General features: G+C 38.5%; 1 protein-coding gene across 1 annotated transcript; it reads left to right on the forward strand.

The window, feature by feature from the left end:
- The first annotated feature begins 710 nt into the window (after positions 1-710).
- LOC144530169 (transmembrane protein 235) lies at positions 711-12,022 on the forward strand. The gene is made up of 4 exons (XM_078269639.1): positions 711-1,161; positions 2,402-2,479; positions 2,956-3,093; positions 10,971-12,022. The coding sequence occupies exons 1-4, from the start codon at positions 987-989 to the stop codon at positions 11,213-11,215; spliced, it is 636 nt and encodes a 211-aa protein (XP_078125765.1). The 5' UTR covers positions 711-986; the 3' UTR covers positions 11,216-12,022.
- The last annotated feature ends 4,811 nt before the right edge of the window (positions 12,023-16,833 follow it).

A 16,833-nucleotide genomic window follows, 5' to 3' on the forward strand; every position in this document is an offset into this window, starting at 1 on the left:
TATTTGTCCTCATACACAACAACAACGGCCCTATTAATATATTTTAAACGTTTAGCTACGTCCCCGTCGGTTTACAAAGCTACCAGCACCAGCATGCTGTCTTTTCTTTTTCATTTGGACTCAGGTGGGCTGGATTTTAGACGCAAAACATCAATCACCTTGCCTCACTTAGACCTTCCGCTCCCTGCGCCTATATGTCATAAAGTACAACCACATACATACAGCAGGTAGGCCTAATAGCCTAAATGATTGTTTGATGTAACCAGGATGCTATGCCAACGGAGCTTCTTAAATGTGATTATCATATTAGCCGCGGGGGTGCTTTTGTATTTTCTTATTGGTAGCCTATGAGGCAGTGTAGCCTAGGCCTACTTCGTAATATGTTGTTGTTGTTGTTTTTTTCTCGGCGTAGGCTAGTCTACCGTTTAATTTACTGTATGCGCAGTGATAAAAGGGTGTGCTCGGTCCACTTAGGATACCTGAGTGGTCACAGCACGCAGCAGCCTTGCACTTAACATAGTCTATTACAGTCATATGATCATCAGATAACTAAACTGTGGCCGGATGTGGGCTTGTTTGCATCAAAAATTAAAATGCAAGCAGCTTCACAACACGATCGCGGTTTTATTTTGGAATTCCGCACCGAAAGTGTGGCGCTTTATTCTCTTAACTTAACTCTGTGGATCAATCCAAGAGCGCTGAAAGCCAACATTACCTGTCAGAGTGATGTAAACTGCGGTGCCGAGAAAGACGCATATATCTTCTCTTATCTGTAATGTTTTTTTTCCCTTTTAAAGTAAACAATTAGCCTACTGTCATGTGTTTTGCTCAGTTTCTAGTCTAAACTACGTTTTAGGACCGTGATTGCCATAGAGAACCAGCACTTTACAGGGAAGGATTCAGCAGGAGAGCTTTTACGCGTCGCGCATCTGTCGATACAGTGTAGAAAAATATAGAAATTGCACTATTGCACTGTGGACTGAATAATGAGGTACGGATTGGTGGTTATTACAGCTGGGTTTACAGGTTTGCTCAGTTTTAGCCTCCTTGCTGTGGCTATCTGGACTGATTACTGGTACATTATCGTCGATGTGAATAAACCCAACAGCTCATGTTCAGACGACCTAAGTTCACATTCTGGACTGTGGAGAATTAATGAAGGTATGTAAACTCAACTTAAGCCTACATAGTCTGTAGTTTCTGAGTTTTTATTCAGAGGGTATACGTCAAGTAGCCTATGTTGTGTGAGCTCAGCTGTATTAAAATCGGATGCAGCCCTCATTTTTTCCGGAATAAGTTTTGTGCGGCTTACCGTGGGGTAATTGTGAGAAGCCTTCATCATGTGGCATCAATGTAAAACACGTAAAACACTTGTTCCAACCTGTGCAAATTCCAGTAGGCTATTGATCGTCTGTAATGTTGAAAAAAAGAAGAAAAAAACTCTTATATGTAATGCCGTTAAAACATCCATACATTGTTCACGGATCATCTCTCTCTCTCTCTCTCTCTCTCTCTCTCTCTCTCTCTCTCTCTCTCTTTGTCTCTTTCATGTTGCTGCGTAGCCATGTTCATTGTCAGCAACAGTCAAGGCAAGGCAGACGCTATTTTTGCCTTCTTGATTTATATCTTGATCTTGATTTATACCTTACAACATGTTAGGGTGGCAAAAACTGCTTGCAGTGAATCTTAGTTGTGTGACACTAATTCACAGAAGAGGTGACATGCCAGTGCTTTTAGCTTGGAGAAATAAATGGCAAAGATGGCTTATTAGCTGAATTATTAACTCCACAATAAGATTCTTGAAACCTCACTGAGGTGAGTATAATAAATGTAATAACTGTAGCAACTGTAACCCCTCACATCTGAATCAAACCCTGTAGGCAGCTGCAGGCGAACAGGCATGGAGGCTGCAAAAAGATTCAAAAGGATATTATTGGATACATAGCTGTAATATAATTGGCTTGTTTGCTGCACAGTTTGAGGTCCCAGATGTGTCCAATGTGTTGCTGGTGCCGCCCAAGGTTCAGCAGCAAATGCCAAGTAACGAGCACAAATAATGTTTGAAGCACTTCAAACATTATTGGAACATGCACTGACACATGGACATGCACTGACACAATATTGTTATATTATCTACTGCACTGGCTAAACTCACAGAAGCAGCAACTTGAGCTTTAATCTGCGCAGAGGTGCAAAACTGTCGCATATTCAGGGATGAGGAAATACAAAATGTATGTCATACAGAGAAATTTTTACTTGGTTTGAAGTTCTAAATAGATTGATCATTATTTGTACAATTCTTATGTAAGAAGTGACGTTTGGTATCCAGTAGCAAATTTCTAGTCCTACAGCTCTGTCCGCACGCCTTGTCATTAATAACCTTTTCCCTTGACATTTTCAGGACCAAACATGAGCTCAGTCATCCCTTCTTTCACAGCAAATATGTCCAGCCTGTCAGAAGTGGAAAGGCACCTTCTTGGTGAGTGGTTTTGTTTAACTGGCTTAGGAGTTGATCATGAGGTGGATTTTAAGTACTGAGTCAGTGATTCCTGACAAATGCAATGTATAGGTGTAGTTGGCTGCTGAAGAGATTACATTTACAAGCAACAATATGCTGTGAGAAAATCCAAGCAAACATGAACATTTTTGCAAAGGATAGTGTTTTCTGAAACAGTCCCTGGTAATACATTGTTTACTGTGACAGAAGCTATCTTATGCAAATATCAACACTTCAACACTTCTTCAAGTTGATTTTCACACCCAACTGACTAAATCGAAATGGCTCCCTTGAGGGTAGAAATCAATCTGAAAATCACAACTGCTTTTGCAAATGGGTTGAACTCAGCAGTATATCCAGCTGACTTGTAGTTAAGGCACTAGAACCAAATCACAGCACAGTTAAAATTGTTAAGCACAGTAATCACAGTGTCTTTGTACGTGCATTTGTGTTTGCAGGCTTGCACAAAGTGGTGGTCATCATATTGCCCCTCAGCCTGGTCCTGCTGGTGTTCGGCTGGATCTTTGGACTTGTCAGTTCGTTAGCCAGCAGTCCCAAATTGCTGGCTGGATCAGCATCCTACGTTCTCTTCTGCAGTAAGTCCATGCAGAATTGTTTTTTATTTTTCTGAGCCTGTGTCAAATTACATGTGCTTTGTGTGTGAGCTGCTTTAAAGCAAATCCTTTGCTTGGTTAAGTCAGTATGTAAGATGTTCAGCACAGAAAAAAGTGTGTGGATGGCATGTTGTATATATATTTCAACTGCTCACTCTCACTTCTGATCTACTTCTGACTTAAGGCAACTGCAAAAATCCCATTCTAACCTACTTAGACTGAGGGCCAATGGATAGGACTGTTATTGGTAGAATCTGCAGCCTCATAATACATATCTCTGTATGGACATTCAATATCCCAGTTTACTTAATTGCGTTGCCCTAGGTAAGGATCGTTTTGCTCACCCTGTTATTGGAATGGTGGAAATGGGGATTTTATAAAGGAAATAAGGAGAAAGATACTTCAAACTGGTGAGATCGTACTGTGCAAGACTTCCGTCACTTTATTCGATCTGTTTGTCACATTTTGTAATTAAAAAAAACATGATTGATTCAAGACACTCAGACGCAATTATAGGAGCACAACCATCTGTAAGAGATCAGACTCCCATATGCTAAATCACAGTGTTGACACCCTTTACCAAACACTACAACAATGATGTAGACTGGTGTGAACAGTTTGTAATAATAATAATAATAATAATAATAATAATAATAACTTTTTTATTTGTATAGCACCTTTCATAAAACCCAAGGACACTTTACAGAATGATGGGGAAAACAGAGCTAGGGGAGGTTGTAGGCTGTGGTGGTAGGTGGTGTTTGAGGAGTTTTTTAAACATGTCCAGGGATGTAGAATTTCGGATATCTGCAGGGAGGGTGTTCCAGAGGAATGGGGCTGCAACACTAATAGTCCAGTCATTATAAGCCAAATTGGGGGTCAACCTTGAACAAATTGCAACAGAAGCAAACTCAACTGATTTTGTATCCTCAATATGTCCTGAGTAAGGAAAAAAAAGCCCAGAAGATATCATTAGGGGAAAGTTTCGAAAAAGACCCCAATATAGCCCATTCATTCGCCTATTCATTCTTTTTCTCATGTGAATAGAGTAAAAATTTTAACTTTTAGATATCACCATGAAAATTACTGAGTTGATTACTTACATCACGACAAAAAAAAAATGTATTACAAGTTTTTTTAAATTGTTTGTTAACATGGGCAAACGGTGCATAATCTAATTACGTATGTGCTAATTTGCATAAATACCACAACAGATCTAAACATTGGGTATAGCCAGGTGAAAATGTCTTGTTGAGTCTTGTTGATATCTTACAGTAAAAGACTTAATGTTAAGGTCCGAATGGAACCCATTTAGGCATGAGCATTAATACATAGAGGCAGGAAGGAGTACTTTAACCCTGCCATTCTCTAGTGGTGTGTACGTAATTTGATTGTTTGATCCAGCCACTTTTTATTTTACCTACCTTTTGTCTTCTGCATTCTCCTTACCCTTGTCTCCTGTTTTTCCCTCAGACTCATCCCCCAGAAACAGTCCTACGGACCCAGCCCCAAACCCAAACCCCATCTCTACAATAATAATTAGTAAAGGCAGGTTTAAAGTACTTCTGCCTGCCTCTATGTATTAATGCTCATGGGTAGCCTAAATGGGTTCCATTCAGACCTTAACATTAAGTATTTTACTGTAAGATGTCAACAAGATTCAACAAGACATTTTCACCTGGCTATACCCAATGTTTAGTTAGATCTGTTGTGGTATTTATGCAAATTAACACATACGTAATTAGATTATGCACTGTTTGCCCATGTTAACAAACAATTTCAAAAAACTTGTAATACATTTTTTGTTTGTCTTGACGTGAATAATCAACTCAGTAATTTTCATGGTGATATCTAAAGGCTAAAATCTTTACCCTATTCATGTGAGAAAAAGAATGAATAGGCGTATGAATAGGCTATATTTGGGTCTTTTTGAAACTTTCCCCTAATGGGATTCTTCTGGGCTTTTTTTTCCTTACTCAGGACATATTGAGGATACAAAATCAGTTGAGTTTGCTTCTGTTGCAATTTGTTCAACCTTTTTTCATAAAATGACTGGACCTTAAAGGCTCTGTCTCCGAAGGTACAGAGTCTGGTGTGGGGAATGGAGAGAAGGCCAGCGTCTGAGGACCGCAGGTTTCGGGGTGGGGTGTATGGATGGATAAAGTCAGAGAGGTACTGTGTGGCCAGGGCAGAGGATTGTAGTTATGATCTACTGACAATTTTTTCATGGCACTTGCCAGTAATATTTCCATAAAATAAATCACAATTGCAAGCTGGTTTCTGAAACAGGATTTGTGACACCAAACCATCAAACATTCTTACTGTGGAAATGGATATAATTATCAGTATTGATCGCAGTGTAGAGTGATTGCTCTTCATGACAAAGTGACCCCAAATTGCAGAAGAGCTTGTTCTTGATTGAAAAACTCAGTCAGACTTTGCCCTGGAATAATTAGAGCACGCTCTCTTGTGTCATTCTCTGTTTCAAATGGTGTTTCTGTAAAATATAAAAATTTCCTTTTTGTTGAAATTGATTGTGATCACATAGACAGTCCATTAGATATATTGTGGCCTATTACACAAAATGTTGTCCCAATAATCTTGGGCAGTCCAATCATAAACTTCCTAAAATGTAATTTTGATCTCATTAAACATAACGCATAAACCTGGATATTTGATGCAATTTGGTACACACATTTATGTTCCCCTGAAGATTAAATGTAATAACATTGGTGAGCATGTTTCAATGCTAGTATAGCATTTAGTTCAAAGCAGTGCCTCACAGAGCCACTAGCATTGTTGTAGACTCGCACATTATAATTGCTAACCGTTTCATATCTGAATGAATAAAAGTATTGAATGCTCAAAAATATAAACTTAATATCCAACAGAATAGGAGCTCAACGACAAAACTGAGCATCCTTCAGTGTCTTTGATGACACTGGAGTCCTTTTTGTGCACAAATGTCTTCGGTTTGGTCCATACAGTAAGAAGATTTGATCTGCTAGATCCCTAAATGGCAGTACAAGGATATGCTTTCATCAGCAATACATTGGCAACAAGATTGCTTTTTTCCTTCAATGTGAAGGGTTCAGCTGTTGACCAGTCACAATTAATAGAATATCCATCAAAGAATGCATTTGATGAGGTCCAAACTCAAAAGGGAATGAGTTTGAATCTCGATTGCGGTACGTTGAGGTTGAATAAAATTACACACCGGGGCTACATTCACTCCAGCTAACTTCACGGTGAACAATGAGGTCAAAACAGCATCACTGATCTCTCTTAACTGAATATTCTCCGTCTAAAAACACCAGATCTGCAGCACGTTACCGTGCATGTATTTTTTTTATTGAAAACACCACTTCTGGCTGTTTTGGAAGAAAGAAGCCTGCGCTTTGGTCCTTGTTTGTGGTTGTTCAGGCCTTGATACTGAGGGTGGACTAATAGGCCGTTGAGCTGGTCTTCAGCTGCCAGGCTAGAAATATGGTACCCTTTTTAACATCATAGAACTATGATATTGAATTCAAAAACATAATTGTGAAACATTAATCAAAAAATAATGTCGCTGTTTATCAGGGGACAAATGGCAAATTTAGTACATGCTTAATCTTTGTTAGAATGTCAATCCCAATCATTTTATGGAACTTCCACATTTATGTCTCAAATACACACAAAACTGCATGCAATTTGATATAGTTTTGTAGAACAGCAAAATACTAACCAAACTAATCAATACTCATATAGCCCTTTGGAGAGAAGGCATCCTTCAAAGTGGGAAACAATCCAACGATAGCCAAAGCATACCTCTCCCTCTAACTTTGGGTTAGGATCCTCCTGTCCGCCTGCATAAAGAGAAGTATCCGAAGAGATGTACTTATAGCTCACATTTCTCTCACTGTTTTGCCTATTGTACTGTACCTGTTTATTATGCATAACTTAAATGTCAAAGAAGCTGTCTTCTAATGCTGTACTTCCGAGAACTATTTGCCTTGTACACCAAGACATCTCTGACCATCTAGTCCTACAAGAGAGGTAGTAGACGAGAAGTAATACCTGGGTTCAGATTCAATAGAGTAGAGATGAAACAACATTCAACTGTGCACACTGAAAGTTAACTTCAATAATGAGAATTTTTCTGCCTCATTTATTACCATACCTTGGATCACAACATTATGGAAAATGTAAACTTCAGTGTTAGTGCGAAAGTAGCAATTAAGCACAAACTGTTGGTGCTTCTTTTGTAGCTTCGTCTCAGAATTGCTTGTTCCAGGACAATTAGATCTGGCTCTCTCTCCGCTAATGGGAATTGCTTATTCACAGCTTTTCAATCTACTTTAGCGAAGAAGAAAACGCCCCTTTTGGCACTAGCTAACTCAGGTGCACTCTAGTCCACACAAACCCAAAAGTGACATATTTCTCAGTTTGAAATTTTAGTATGACAGATGGTAGCCTATATCCAAACACAAGTTTAATGTTGAGCCATGTGTCAATATGTCTTTGAAATTCCACTCTGAACACTCACGTCATGTACAGCACTGCTGATTAATCTGGCCTCAGGTCTGATTCTGCAGCTGTGCAACTCAAGGTTGTTTTAAAAAGCTACCTTCACTCCATTAAAATGTTAAAATTGGTATTGCTTCTCCTAAGGAAGCACAATAGATGTTTAACAAATCCTTAGTGTGGTATCGGTGCAGAAAGAGCTCAGACCTCACATAAAGTGCAAGGGAAGTCATACTGTACACAGAAGACTACATGCAAAATGTATGAACTATAGAGGAGAACTAAAGATGAACACTTGCCCATGTAGGAGTACTAATCAACTGTAATGGGAACCTGAGTGCAAGACAGACTTCATAAGTACTTGTACAAATTGGTGTAGGTATTTACTCCATTTATTTCCAGCATACTACAATTACCACTGTAGTTTAACAACATTATGTCTATGACCTGAGGTCACATTGAGATGCAATCACTCAGACCTCATTCGGAGGTGGTTTAGATCACGTGACCACGTTCTTATAGCAGTGAGAATGGGTATGTGTCCTGGGCCACAATAAGGACAGCTTACTCAACTGTAAGCAGAACTATGTACTAATTCAATGTATATCTCATGTCACAGAAACCACTGACAGTGAAGTGTGTGTTTTGGATGTTATTATTATATTGTTGGTGATGTCTTGCTGTTTTTGTTCCAGTGCTACCTGCTCTTTTTATATCCCCAGCTGTCTTGAGCTCTGTGCCCCGCGGTCACCTGGAAAAGGCACTCGTCGCTATATAACAACCCATTTTTTTATTTCATAAAATGTCCTAGATCTCACGAATATGTAGGATATTACTACAGACATTCATGTTCTTACATCGTTACTTCCTCTTTAGCTATTTAAAAGCCAGCAAGTCTGAGTTGTCAAAGCAGTGGCTGGGAACATATGTTCTTAGAGCTGTCCACTTGTGATTGAGTCACTCAGATTGGATTTAATACCAGGTGGAAATGCAGCCATTGTGACAAGGATTTGCTTGCCCTCTATGAAAGGCAGGTCTGCAGAACCTGCTGTACCTCCTATAGCACTGTGTATGACATGTGTACTTGTTAACCTTTCTTTCTCTCTCTCTCTCTCTCTCTCTCTCTCTCTCTCTCTCTCTCTCTCTCTCTACTAATTGCTTGCCTGCCTGCCAATTAGCCACACTACATGATAGACATTGAGAGACAAGTCCACAGTTGTGATTTCAAATTAATTACTGATTAACTGCAGCAGGTGATTGTTCAGTGTGTTATGGTCAGTGTTGTAATGTAATAAAGTACAAATACTTCACTACTGTACTTAAGTAGAATTTTCACGTATCTGTACTTTACTTCGTTATTTATATTTCAAAAAAGAAACCTAATAGAACCTTCAAACCTACAGCACAGGTTCCTCCTGTAAAGTAAATGTTCAAATTTAATTTAGAAGCCTTTTGCTGGAACAATTTGCATATGAATGAGATAATTATTTGGTGTGAAATGGCTTTTAAATCTTTAATGCTTTAAGATTTTACTAATTGTTTCCTATATATGGCTTGAGTCTATATTATCTAATACAATCCATTGAGTTAAGCGAAGACAATAATGTTGGAAAAGGATTATTTTCTAATTAATGCATTATCACCTTAAAGGACAATCCGGGCGCAAAATGAACCTAGGGGTTAATAACATATGTGTACTGAGTCGAACGTTCTCTGGGACATGTTTTCATGGTAATCGAATGTATTTGATACAAGCTACCGCAAAATGGTGGTTAGCTGCTAATGCTAGCTTTCGGGGCAGAGGGTAAATCACTATTTTATACCACTAACAAGGCTCAAAATAGCACCACACTTCAACGGTAGCATAATGAGGGTCCCTACATGTAAACCGAAGCATTGAGAACTTTGTAAGTGTACAGACAGTTTATTAAAAAGATAGATTATAAAGACAGTAGCGTTCATGTTTACATGCGGGCGCAAGGGAATGTCTTAAAATCTGGTCCAAAATCTTTTTTTCCCAATGGTCTCATCTGTTTGTTTCTATAACAGGTATTTTTACCTTGTCTGGGGGTGAGCGTCTACATCAAATGCTCGAACCTGGCCATGGTGGAGTTCCAGCGTATCGTGTCTCCAGAGAACCTCGCCCGTGTGGATGTGTCCTTCGGCTGGTCCTAAGCGCCCAGCCTGGCTCTCCTACAGCATGGAGTTAGCCACTGGCCTGCTGCTTATGCTAGCTGCCAGAATAAGTCAAATGAAGGGACGCTATGACTCTGGCGTAGCCATCGCCATGTTATGAATTAATGTTTTATGATGCCCAATAAGTAATAATTACTATAGATACAGTATTTTATTTGTCTTTGAATGTGTTTTTGTAGTGTTTTTCAGTAAATTTAGCCTTTTGTTGCCATATTCCATTGATAAGCTATGTATGTGTAGCTAATAACGTATTCTGGACGAGTTGATTCAGCAGTAGGTTTGTCTTTCGAGTACGTGTCTATGCAAGACATGGTTGTGGTTCCTTCCATGTTGCCACACTAAAGGTCAGTCTAAATTGTGCACGTTGTGGTTTTCGCTCAGTATGCAAAGTGTTTTGGGGTTGACATTCAGTCGTATGTTATTCTTGTCAGCACACCTCTGCAGTCATTTTAAAGACTTCTTAAGTCTGTTTGGGAATCAAAAAAGAAACCTAATAGAACCTTCAAACCTACAGCACAGGTTCCTCCTGTAAAGTAAATGTTCAAATTTAATTTAGAAGCCTTTTGCTGGAACAATTTGCATATGAATGAGATAATTATTTGGTGTGAAATGGCTTTTAAATCTTTAATGCTTTAAGATTTTACTAATTGTTTCCTATATATGGCTTGAGTCTATATTATCTAATACAATCCATTGAGTTAAGCGAAGACAATAATGTTGGAAAAGGATTATTTTCTAATTAATGCATTATCACCTTAAAGGACAATCCGGGCGCAAAATGAACCTAGGGGTTAATAACATATGTGTACTGAGTCGAACGTTCTCTGGGACATGTTTTCATGGTAATCGAATGTATTTGATACAAGCTACCGCAAAATGGTGGTTAGCTGCTAATGCTAGCTTTCGGGGCAGAGGGTAAATCACTATTTTATACCACTAACAAGGCTCAAAATAGCACCACACTTCAACGGTAGCATAATGAGGGTCCCTACATGTAAACCGAAGCATTGAGAACTTTGTAAGTGTACAGACAGTTTATTAAAAAGATAGATTATAAAGACAGTAGCGTTCATGTTTACATGCGGGCGCAAGGGAATGTCTTAAAATCTGGTCCAAAATCTTTTTTTCCCAATGGTCTCATCTGTTTGTTTCTATAACAGGTATTTTTACCTTGTCTGGGGTGAGCGTCTACATCAAATACTCGAACCTGGCCATGGTGGAGTTCCAGCGTATCGTGTCTCCAGAGAACCTCGCCCGTGTGGATGTGTCCTTCGGCTGGTCCTTAAGCGCAGCCTGGCTCTCCTACAGCATGGAGTTAGCCACTGGCCTGCTGCTTATGCTAGCTGCCAGAATAAGTCAAATGAAGGGACGCTATGACTCTGGCGTAGCCATCGCCATGTTATGAATTCATGTTTTATGATGCCCAATAAGTAATAATTACTATAGATACAGTATTTTATTTGTCTTTGAATGTGTTTTTGTAGTGTTTTTCAGTAAATTTAGCCTTTTGTTGCCATATTCCATTGATAAGCTATGTATGTGTAGCTAATAACGTATTCTGGACGAGTTGATTCAGCAGTAGGTTTTCTTTGAGACGTGTCTTGAAACATGGTTGTAATTTACAGAGAGAGGCTTCAAATTCCCTGCCCTGCAATATGAACACAGGCAAAACGAGAATTGAAGTTGTATGGGATAATTTCCTTTTTGAGGAGTGCTATATAAATCTTTTGAGGAGGACTTCTGCACCTCCTCTACACCCTGTGCACTGCAGTTAAATATGGTTCACATCAGTGGATCAGGATGTTTAATTCAAGTGATTCTGCAGCAGATAACCACCAGTCAATGGAGCCACCTAGACTCTAGCACACAGTCACAACTGGTTCAGTTTCTAGTATTTCATGATGGCAAAGCTGCTGCATTGATGTGTTAGAGAACATTTGCATTTGGCTGATGTAGAAGTTAAGGCAATGTTGGCTTGTGACTTAAAGAGAAAATGTTAGTTTGTGCCTCCTGATTACAAACTTCCTATACCCATCCTACTGGTAAATGCATGAATCATGGAAACAGGGCTGAAGATCAGTGCACTCTTGGGGATCCTGCAAAGTGTTTTCAGCAGTACAGATGCATGTGTTGCTCCATGCTTTGCAGTAGTAGTAGTATGGTTTTGCAACGGCTAGATATTGTAATATTCTGTCTGTGCTGTCCACTTAGGAATGAGACTTATCTCTGCTTGGAAGTAAAAACAACAAATACAACATTTAGCACTTTGCATTGCTGTAAAGTGTATTGTGGTGTTCCCTTTTTATTGTTAACTGTGACAAAAAAGCAATGAAATTAATGAAAATCCAGCTGTAGTGTCAATACATACTATAAGTAGGCAACAGAAAAAGGCTGCATTGATTACATGTTTTTAAATGTCTGTAACGCACTGTAATCAAATTGTACATAATGTCCTGAAGATTTTTTTGTTGTGCGACAATATCTAAAACATCATGCTCTGTATATTTGTTTTACGTGTCCTGTATACAATACAATTCTTAAACAACAAGTCTGCCCGATTACCTAGCCACAGTGCCTCAGGTTAAATTGGGACTGCCTGCCTCTGGATGTAAATTAGGCACATCAGGAGTCAGGCCAGACAGGAAAGCAATTGTGTAAAGAATTGCCAAAGACAGTCTGAGAAGAATTCAGAAATGTCTGATCAAAATGTTGCAACAGTGTTTTCTATAAAAGATACATTAATTCAGAATATATTTGCACATTTAAACGATTGGAGATGTTGCAACAGTGGGTTCATAATATTCAGTGCATTACTACCTTTTTTGTGAGTAATATGCTGTAAAAGGTGGGAATGAGCCGATAAGGTTCCAAAGCTTCCAAAAAAGGCTTTGCTAATGTTTTCTGTTGGAAATTTAAAAAGTGCATTTAAAAGGGAAATGCATTTAAAATAGTGAGTAGTATGGAATGTACAAAAAAATGGAAAACAAGAAGAAAACTAAAAATAATCAATAATCATCCTCAAATACCATAGCAGGCATCCATGAACATCCCTGACATGCAGTCTTTACCACTGGTTGTTATTAATATGCATTTTCACAAAGATAATTGTGTAGTGTGTTAAAGCAAAGTATACAAGGAGAAGTTGTTTATCTACTTAGCAATATTGATGAGGCCTACTTCTTTTTTGTGTGTTCAATGACAACTTTGTCACAACTGCAGATCTTCAGTATGTGTTTCTGACAACTATTTACTACCAAGAAATCTCAAGTCAGTGGATGTTTTTGTATCGATAAACTGCCTGTCGAATATGAGGAAAAGTGGATCATGAAGTGGCTCAGTAAAAAAAACAAGCTAATTAAACACAGAAATGTTTAGGTGTTGCAGGCCAAAATGTGAGGTGCACTTTCGACTGACTGTGTTTTAAGTGGAATTTTTCATTTTTCACTAAACACACTTCTAAATTACACCACTTAGCACTGAATGGGGGAAAGCAGTGCAAAGCTTTTTGCTAAGGATGTTCATGGCATAGAGAGATGCTTCAGCATTAAAAGGTGTGCTTATGTTTGCCTGACTGTGATTTGCAACGTGATTTAACGTGCCTCAGTCAGTGAATCAAAATCCAAACCATGAAACATTGTGTCCACTCAGCTGTTTGTTTGGCAGGATTCTGCCCAGTAATCCTGTCTCAGATGGTACAGAGAGCAGAGAGCTAAGGAAGGACCAAAGCAGCAGCTCAGTCTTGCAGCCCTCCTTTTATATATCCAGCCTGCTGAAATCCCATTAAACTTTTATGGAACATAATTCAATCCGCTCTGGCAGACGAACACCAAACTTGGTGCTAAGCCATTACTCTTTGGTTTGTGCCCCTGTCCTTGACAGAGTGCAGTAATTTTAACTTGGACATCCTCTAGGTTCGCAGTTTCAGAATTACTTTCTGCTGTTACAAGGCTAAGCTAACCTGGACTCAAAACACAGCTACTAAAGGCTAACCTACCTCGTGATATTAATTATATTGTCTCCTCTCCCTGCGTGTTGCTTTTAACGTCAGAATGAGACTAAGCTGGCCTGGAAGTCTTTCCTACTTTTAGAGGGGCTTTGTGCTGTGTTAAACTGTTTCACCAAGCCGCATTTTGATTCATGTTCCGGAGCCGTGCCTGCCGGGAGCGACGGCCTGCTCACGTGCTCCGAGCAGTTCCAGCCTCTCTCGTTGCCTTCGCCACCACTCCTTGGTGTGTAGTTCAGGTTTAAAAAGATGTATTTACAAAAGTAGTATTGTGGGAAGACAAGAAAACGGCTCTATAATCATAAACAGTCTTTCTCTCCAATAGTGCTTTATGTGTCGCAGCGTGATCCTGATGAAACAATCCTTCATCACTCTCTTATTCAATGAATCTCCTGCAGAAGTCTGCAATGGCTGGGTCAAATCAGCATCCACAAACATTTGAACTGTCCCTGACACCAAGCTTAATTAAGCTTTCAGCTTCTCTGCGTGATTGCTCAACACGTGGATTCATTTTAAGTGCTTGCCTCAATAAACCTCTATCAGCAATATACTGTAGCTTTTCTCCATTTGTTGCCATCAGGGGGTTAACATGATATATTACATATTCTAACACACACTGTGGGAGCTCATATAGTTAATTGGACCCTAATGTGTTCATATGTCTATTACATATGGCCATATAACATGCAGTACAACACATATTTTACAAAAAAAACGTTACCTTAGGTGAGGGTTGAAAACAATGTTATTTTCTAAAATAATTATCTCAGTGATAACAATGGTGGTGTAATCTGTAAAGCATATACAAAACAGCGTCCTCTGTTGATTTTACTGTATGAAACAAGTGTGTACCTGCAGTCATTGCGATCAGGTCAATGCTTTCTTTCAAAAGCCATTCACTCAGATGTTACAGAAAAGTCAATGTATTACTGCATCGAGGGCAACCATCTTTCTCACTAAATGTAAGACGGTCGATTTTGCCCTTGTGGAGTGCCATGTATTGACAGAGTTTCCTTAAATGAAAGCACATTCAAGAACAACCCAATAAAAAAGATTCATTCTTAAAGGAGGATTTTAAATGAATTGGGCCATTTCAAGTTTGAACTCAACAAGGTTTTTATCATTTGATTTCATGTTTTACCAGCTGTTGTTAAGGGTTGTGAACTCACATTAACATTGACCATGTTCTTTTTTTCATTTCACATAAAACACAATAGATATCTAGCTGCTACATTCAGGGGACGGCTGAGATTGCAGCGATACGATCATTTTGTATGTGTAATACTAAACCAAGACTATTATTTGATATAGCCTGCAATTCTTACATGAAAGGCTCTAAAACATATGCAGCACACTGTGGTGTATTCTTTGGGGGAAATTACAGAAAAATAACCGACCCCTGAAGACTAGTGTAGTATAGTAGATCTACTGTACATCATTTAGAAATCCAGTATATCTCTCAAATGCATGCTGTATATATATATATATATATACTTACTGGAAATTAGCTAATTTTCTCATATGGTCACACCCTTTCTTTCCAAGGGAGCAGGTTTACAAGAGTCCAAATGATTCATTCTCCAACACTACTTTAATCTTCACGTTCTGTTTCAGACCATCTTTTTTTCTTGTTGTGGTAGCAACTTAAATCTTTAACCTCTTTGGACACTTCAGCACAACACATTGCTTCATTTTTTGAGGGGTGTCTCAGGATTGAGTGGTCTCATAAGCAGAGGAGGGACTCATTTCTTGGAGGAACGTGACTAAGATGTGTTTTCTCTTACATGGGAACCACTTGTCCCTTGCTCAAGTGAGCACCGATAGTAATGGGATCATTCTAGAAATTGAAGATGCCATGGGTTCTCATAATTATTTGTTTCCTGTGATGCATATTTGAGCTATTCAGGTGAGTGATGAAATGGGAGTATAGCTCACACAAGGATGAATGTGTAAATCATGCGACACACATACGCATAAATACAACATAGAGTGCTGAGAAGAGTGAACTGATAGGATTTGACTCGACTTGATGCACGTGGTTAATATAAGGACTTGAAACAATAGACTTGATCCATTTTGCCCAGTAAAATGTTAAAGCAATAACAATTACATAATGGCACACAGATTCCATATGAGCTTAATGTATATTTTATTTATTCCCTTTATGTTCAGAATGTTTTGATGAGTGTTATAACTTGCCTCACTGCAACCACACAACTTATTATAATGCAGCATGCATTTAGCTGGTACTACATGTACCTAGTTCATGCAGGTCTGAATTTTGTATATTGTATTTTTGTGATTGGTTCTTTTCAAATTCCTAAGAATTACTTTTGATGCTTTTACAACCATATTTTCTGCCAAAAATGAACAGAAACATCAGTTTTCTCTGTGTTCCAATTACTCATTTGGAATGTTTACCAATAATATTGTGTCAGGTCTTGTGCCTGTAACCACTGCTTATCTAATCATATATGCCTAATTGCCCAACTTTCTCCTGTAAGAGTAAAGGTTTTGAGTCTCTGCATGTAGGCAGTGAACCTCCAAAATATAAATTATATATATATATATATATATATATTTTAGGTATACAGAAGGTCCACATCTTAATGTAATAATAGTATATAAAGAAAATATGCTCATACAGTTTTGAAAGTTTAAGGGTTAAATACTTCATAATTGTAATGCTCATCATTCAGAAACCTGAATGACTTGCATCTTGACTTGGCTATTTGCTGATTAAGACTTTTGATGTGACTTGGATCAAAAGGCTTTAAAAACAGCTGACAAAAGAAGTATAACAAAGTATGCTAAGCTGAAAAGGAAGAGAGCAGGAGAGCCTCCGGAGTGGGTTTGAACATTCGTAAAGTGAAATGTGTTTCTACAGTATAAATAAAAACTATATGTGACAAAATACTGAAGAATATATGAATTCAGACAGGCAGATCAAAATAGAAGCTAAGAGAAAGAATATAAATAGTAGGATGGATCACATATTTTCCTCTCCAAACATTTTCCTT

Source organism: Sander vitreus, chromosome 15 (assembly GCF_031162955.1).
Source record: "Sander vitreus isolate 19-12246 chromosome 15, sanVit1, whole genome shotgun sequence".
Lineage (NCBI taxonomy): Eukaryota > Metazoa > Chordata > Actinopteri > Perciformes > Percidae > Sander > Sander vitreus.

Bases quoted from the DNA above. Each gene is read 5' to 3' on its own strand.
- LOC144530169 (XM_078269639.1), top strand. From the start codon at position 987: ATGAGGTACGGATTGGTGGTTATTACAGCTGGGTTTACAGGTTTGCTC. The intron at 1,162-2,401 runs GTATGTAAACTC...TGACATTTTCAG, and splicing joins ACTGTGGAGAATTAATGAAG to GACCAAACATGAGCTCAGTC. The intron at 3,094-10,970 runs GTAAGTCCATGC...TTTCTATAACAG, and splicing joins ATCCTACGTTCTCTTCTGCA to GTATTTTTACCTTGTCTGGG.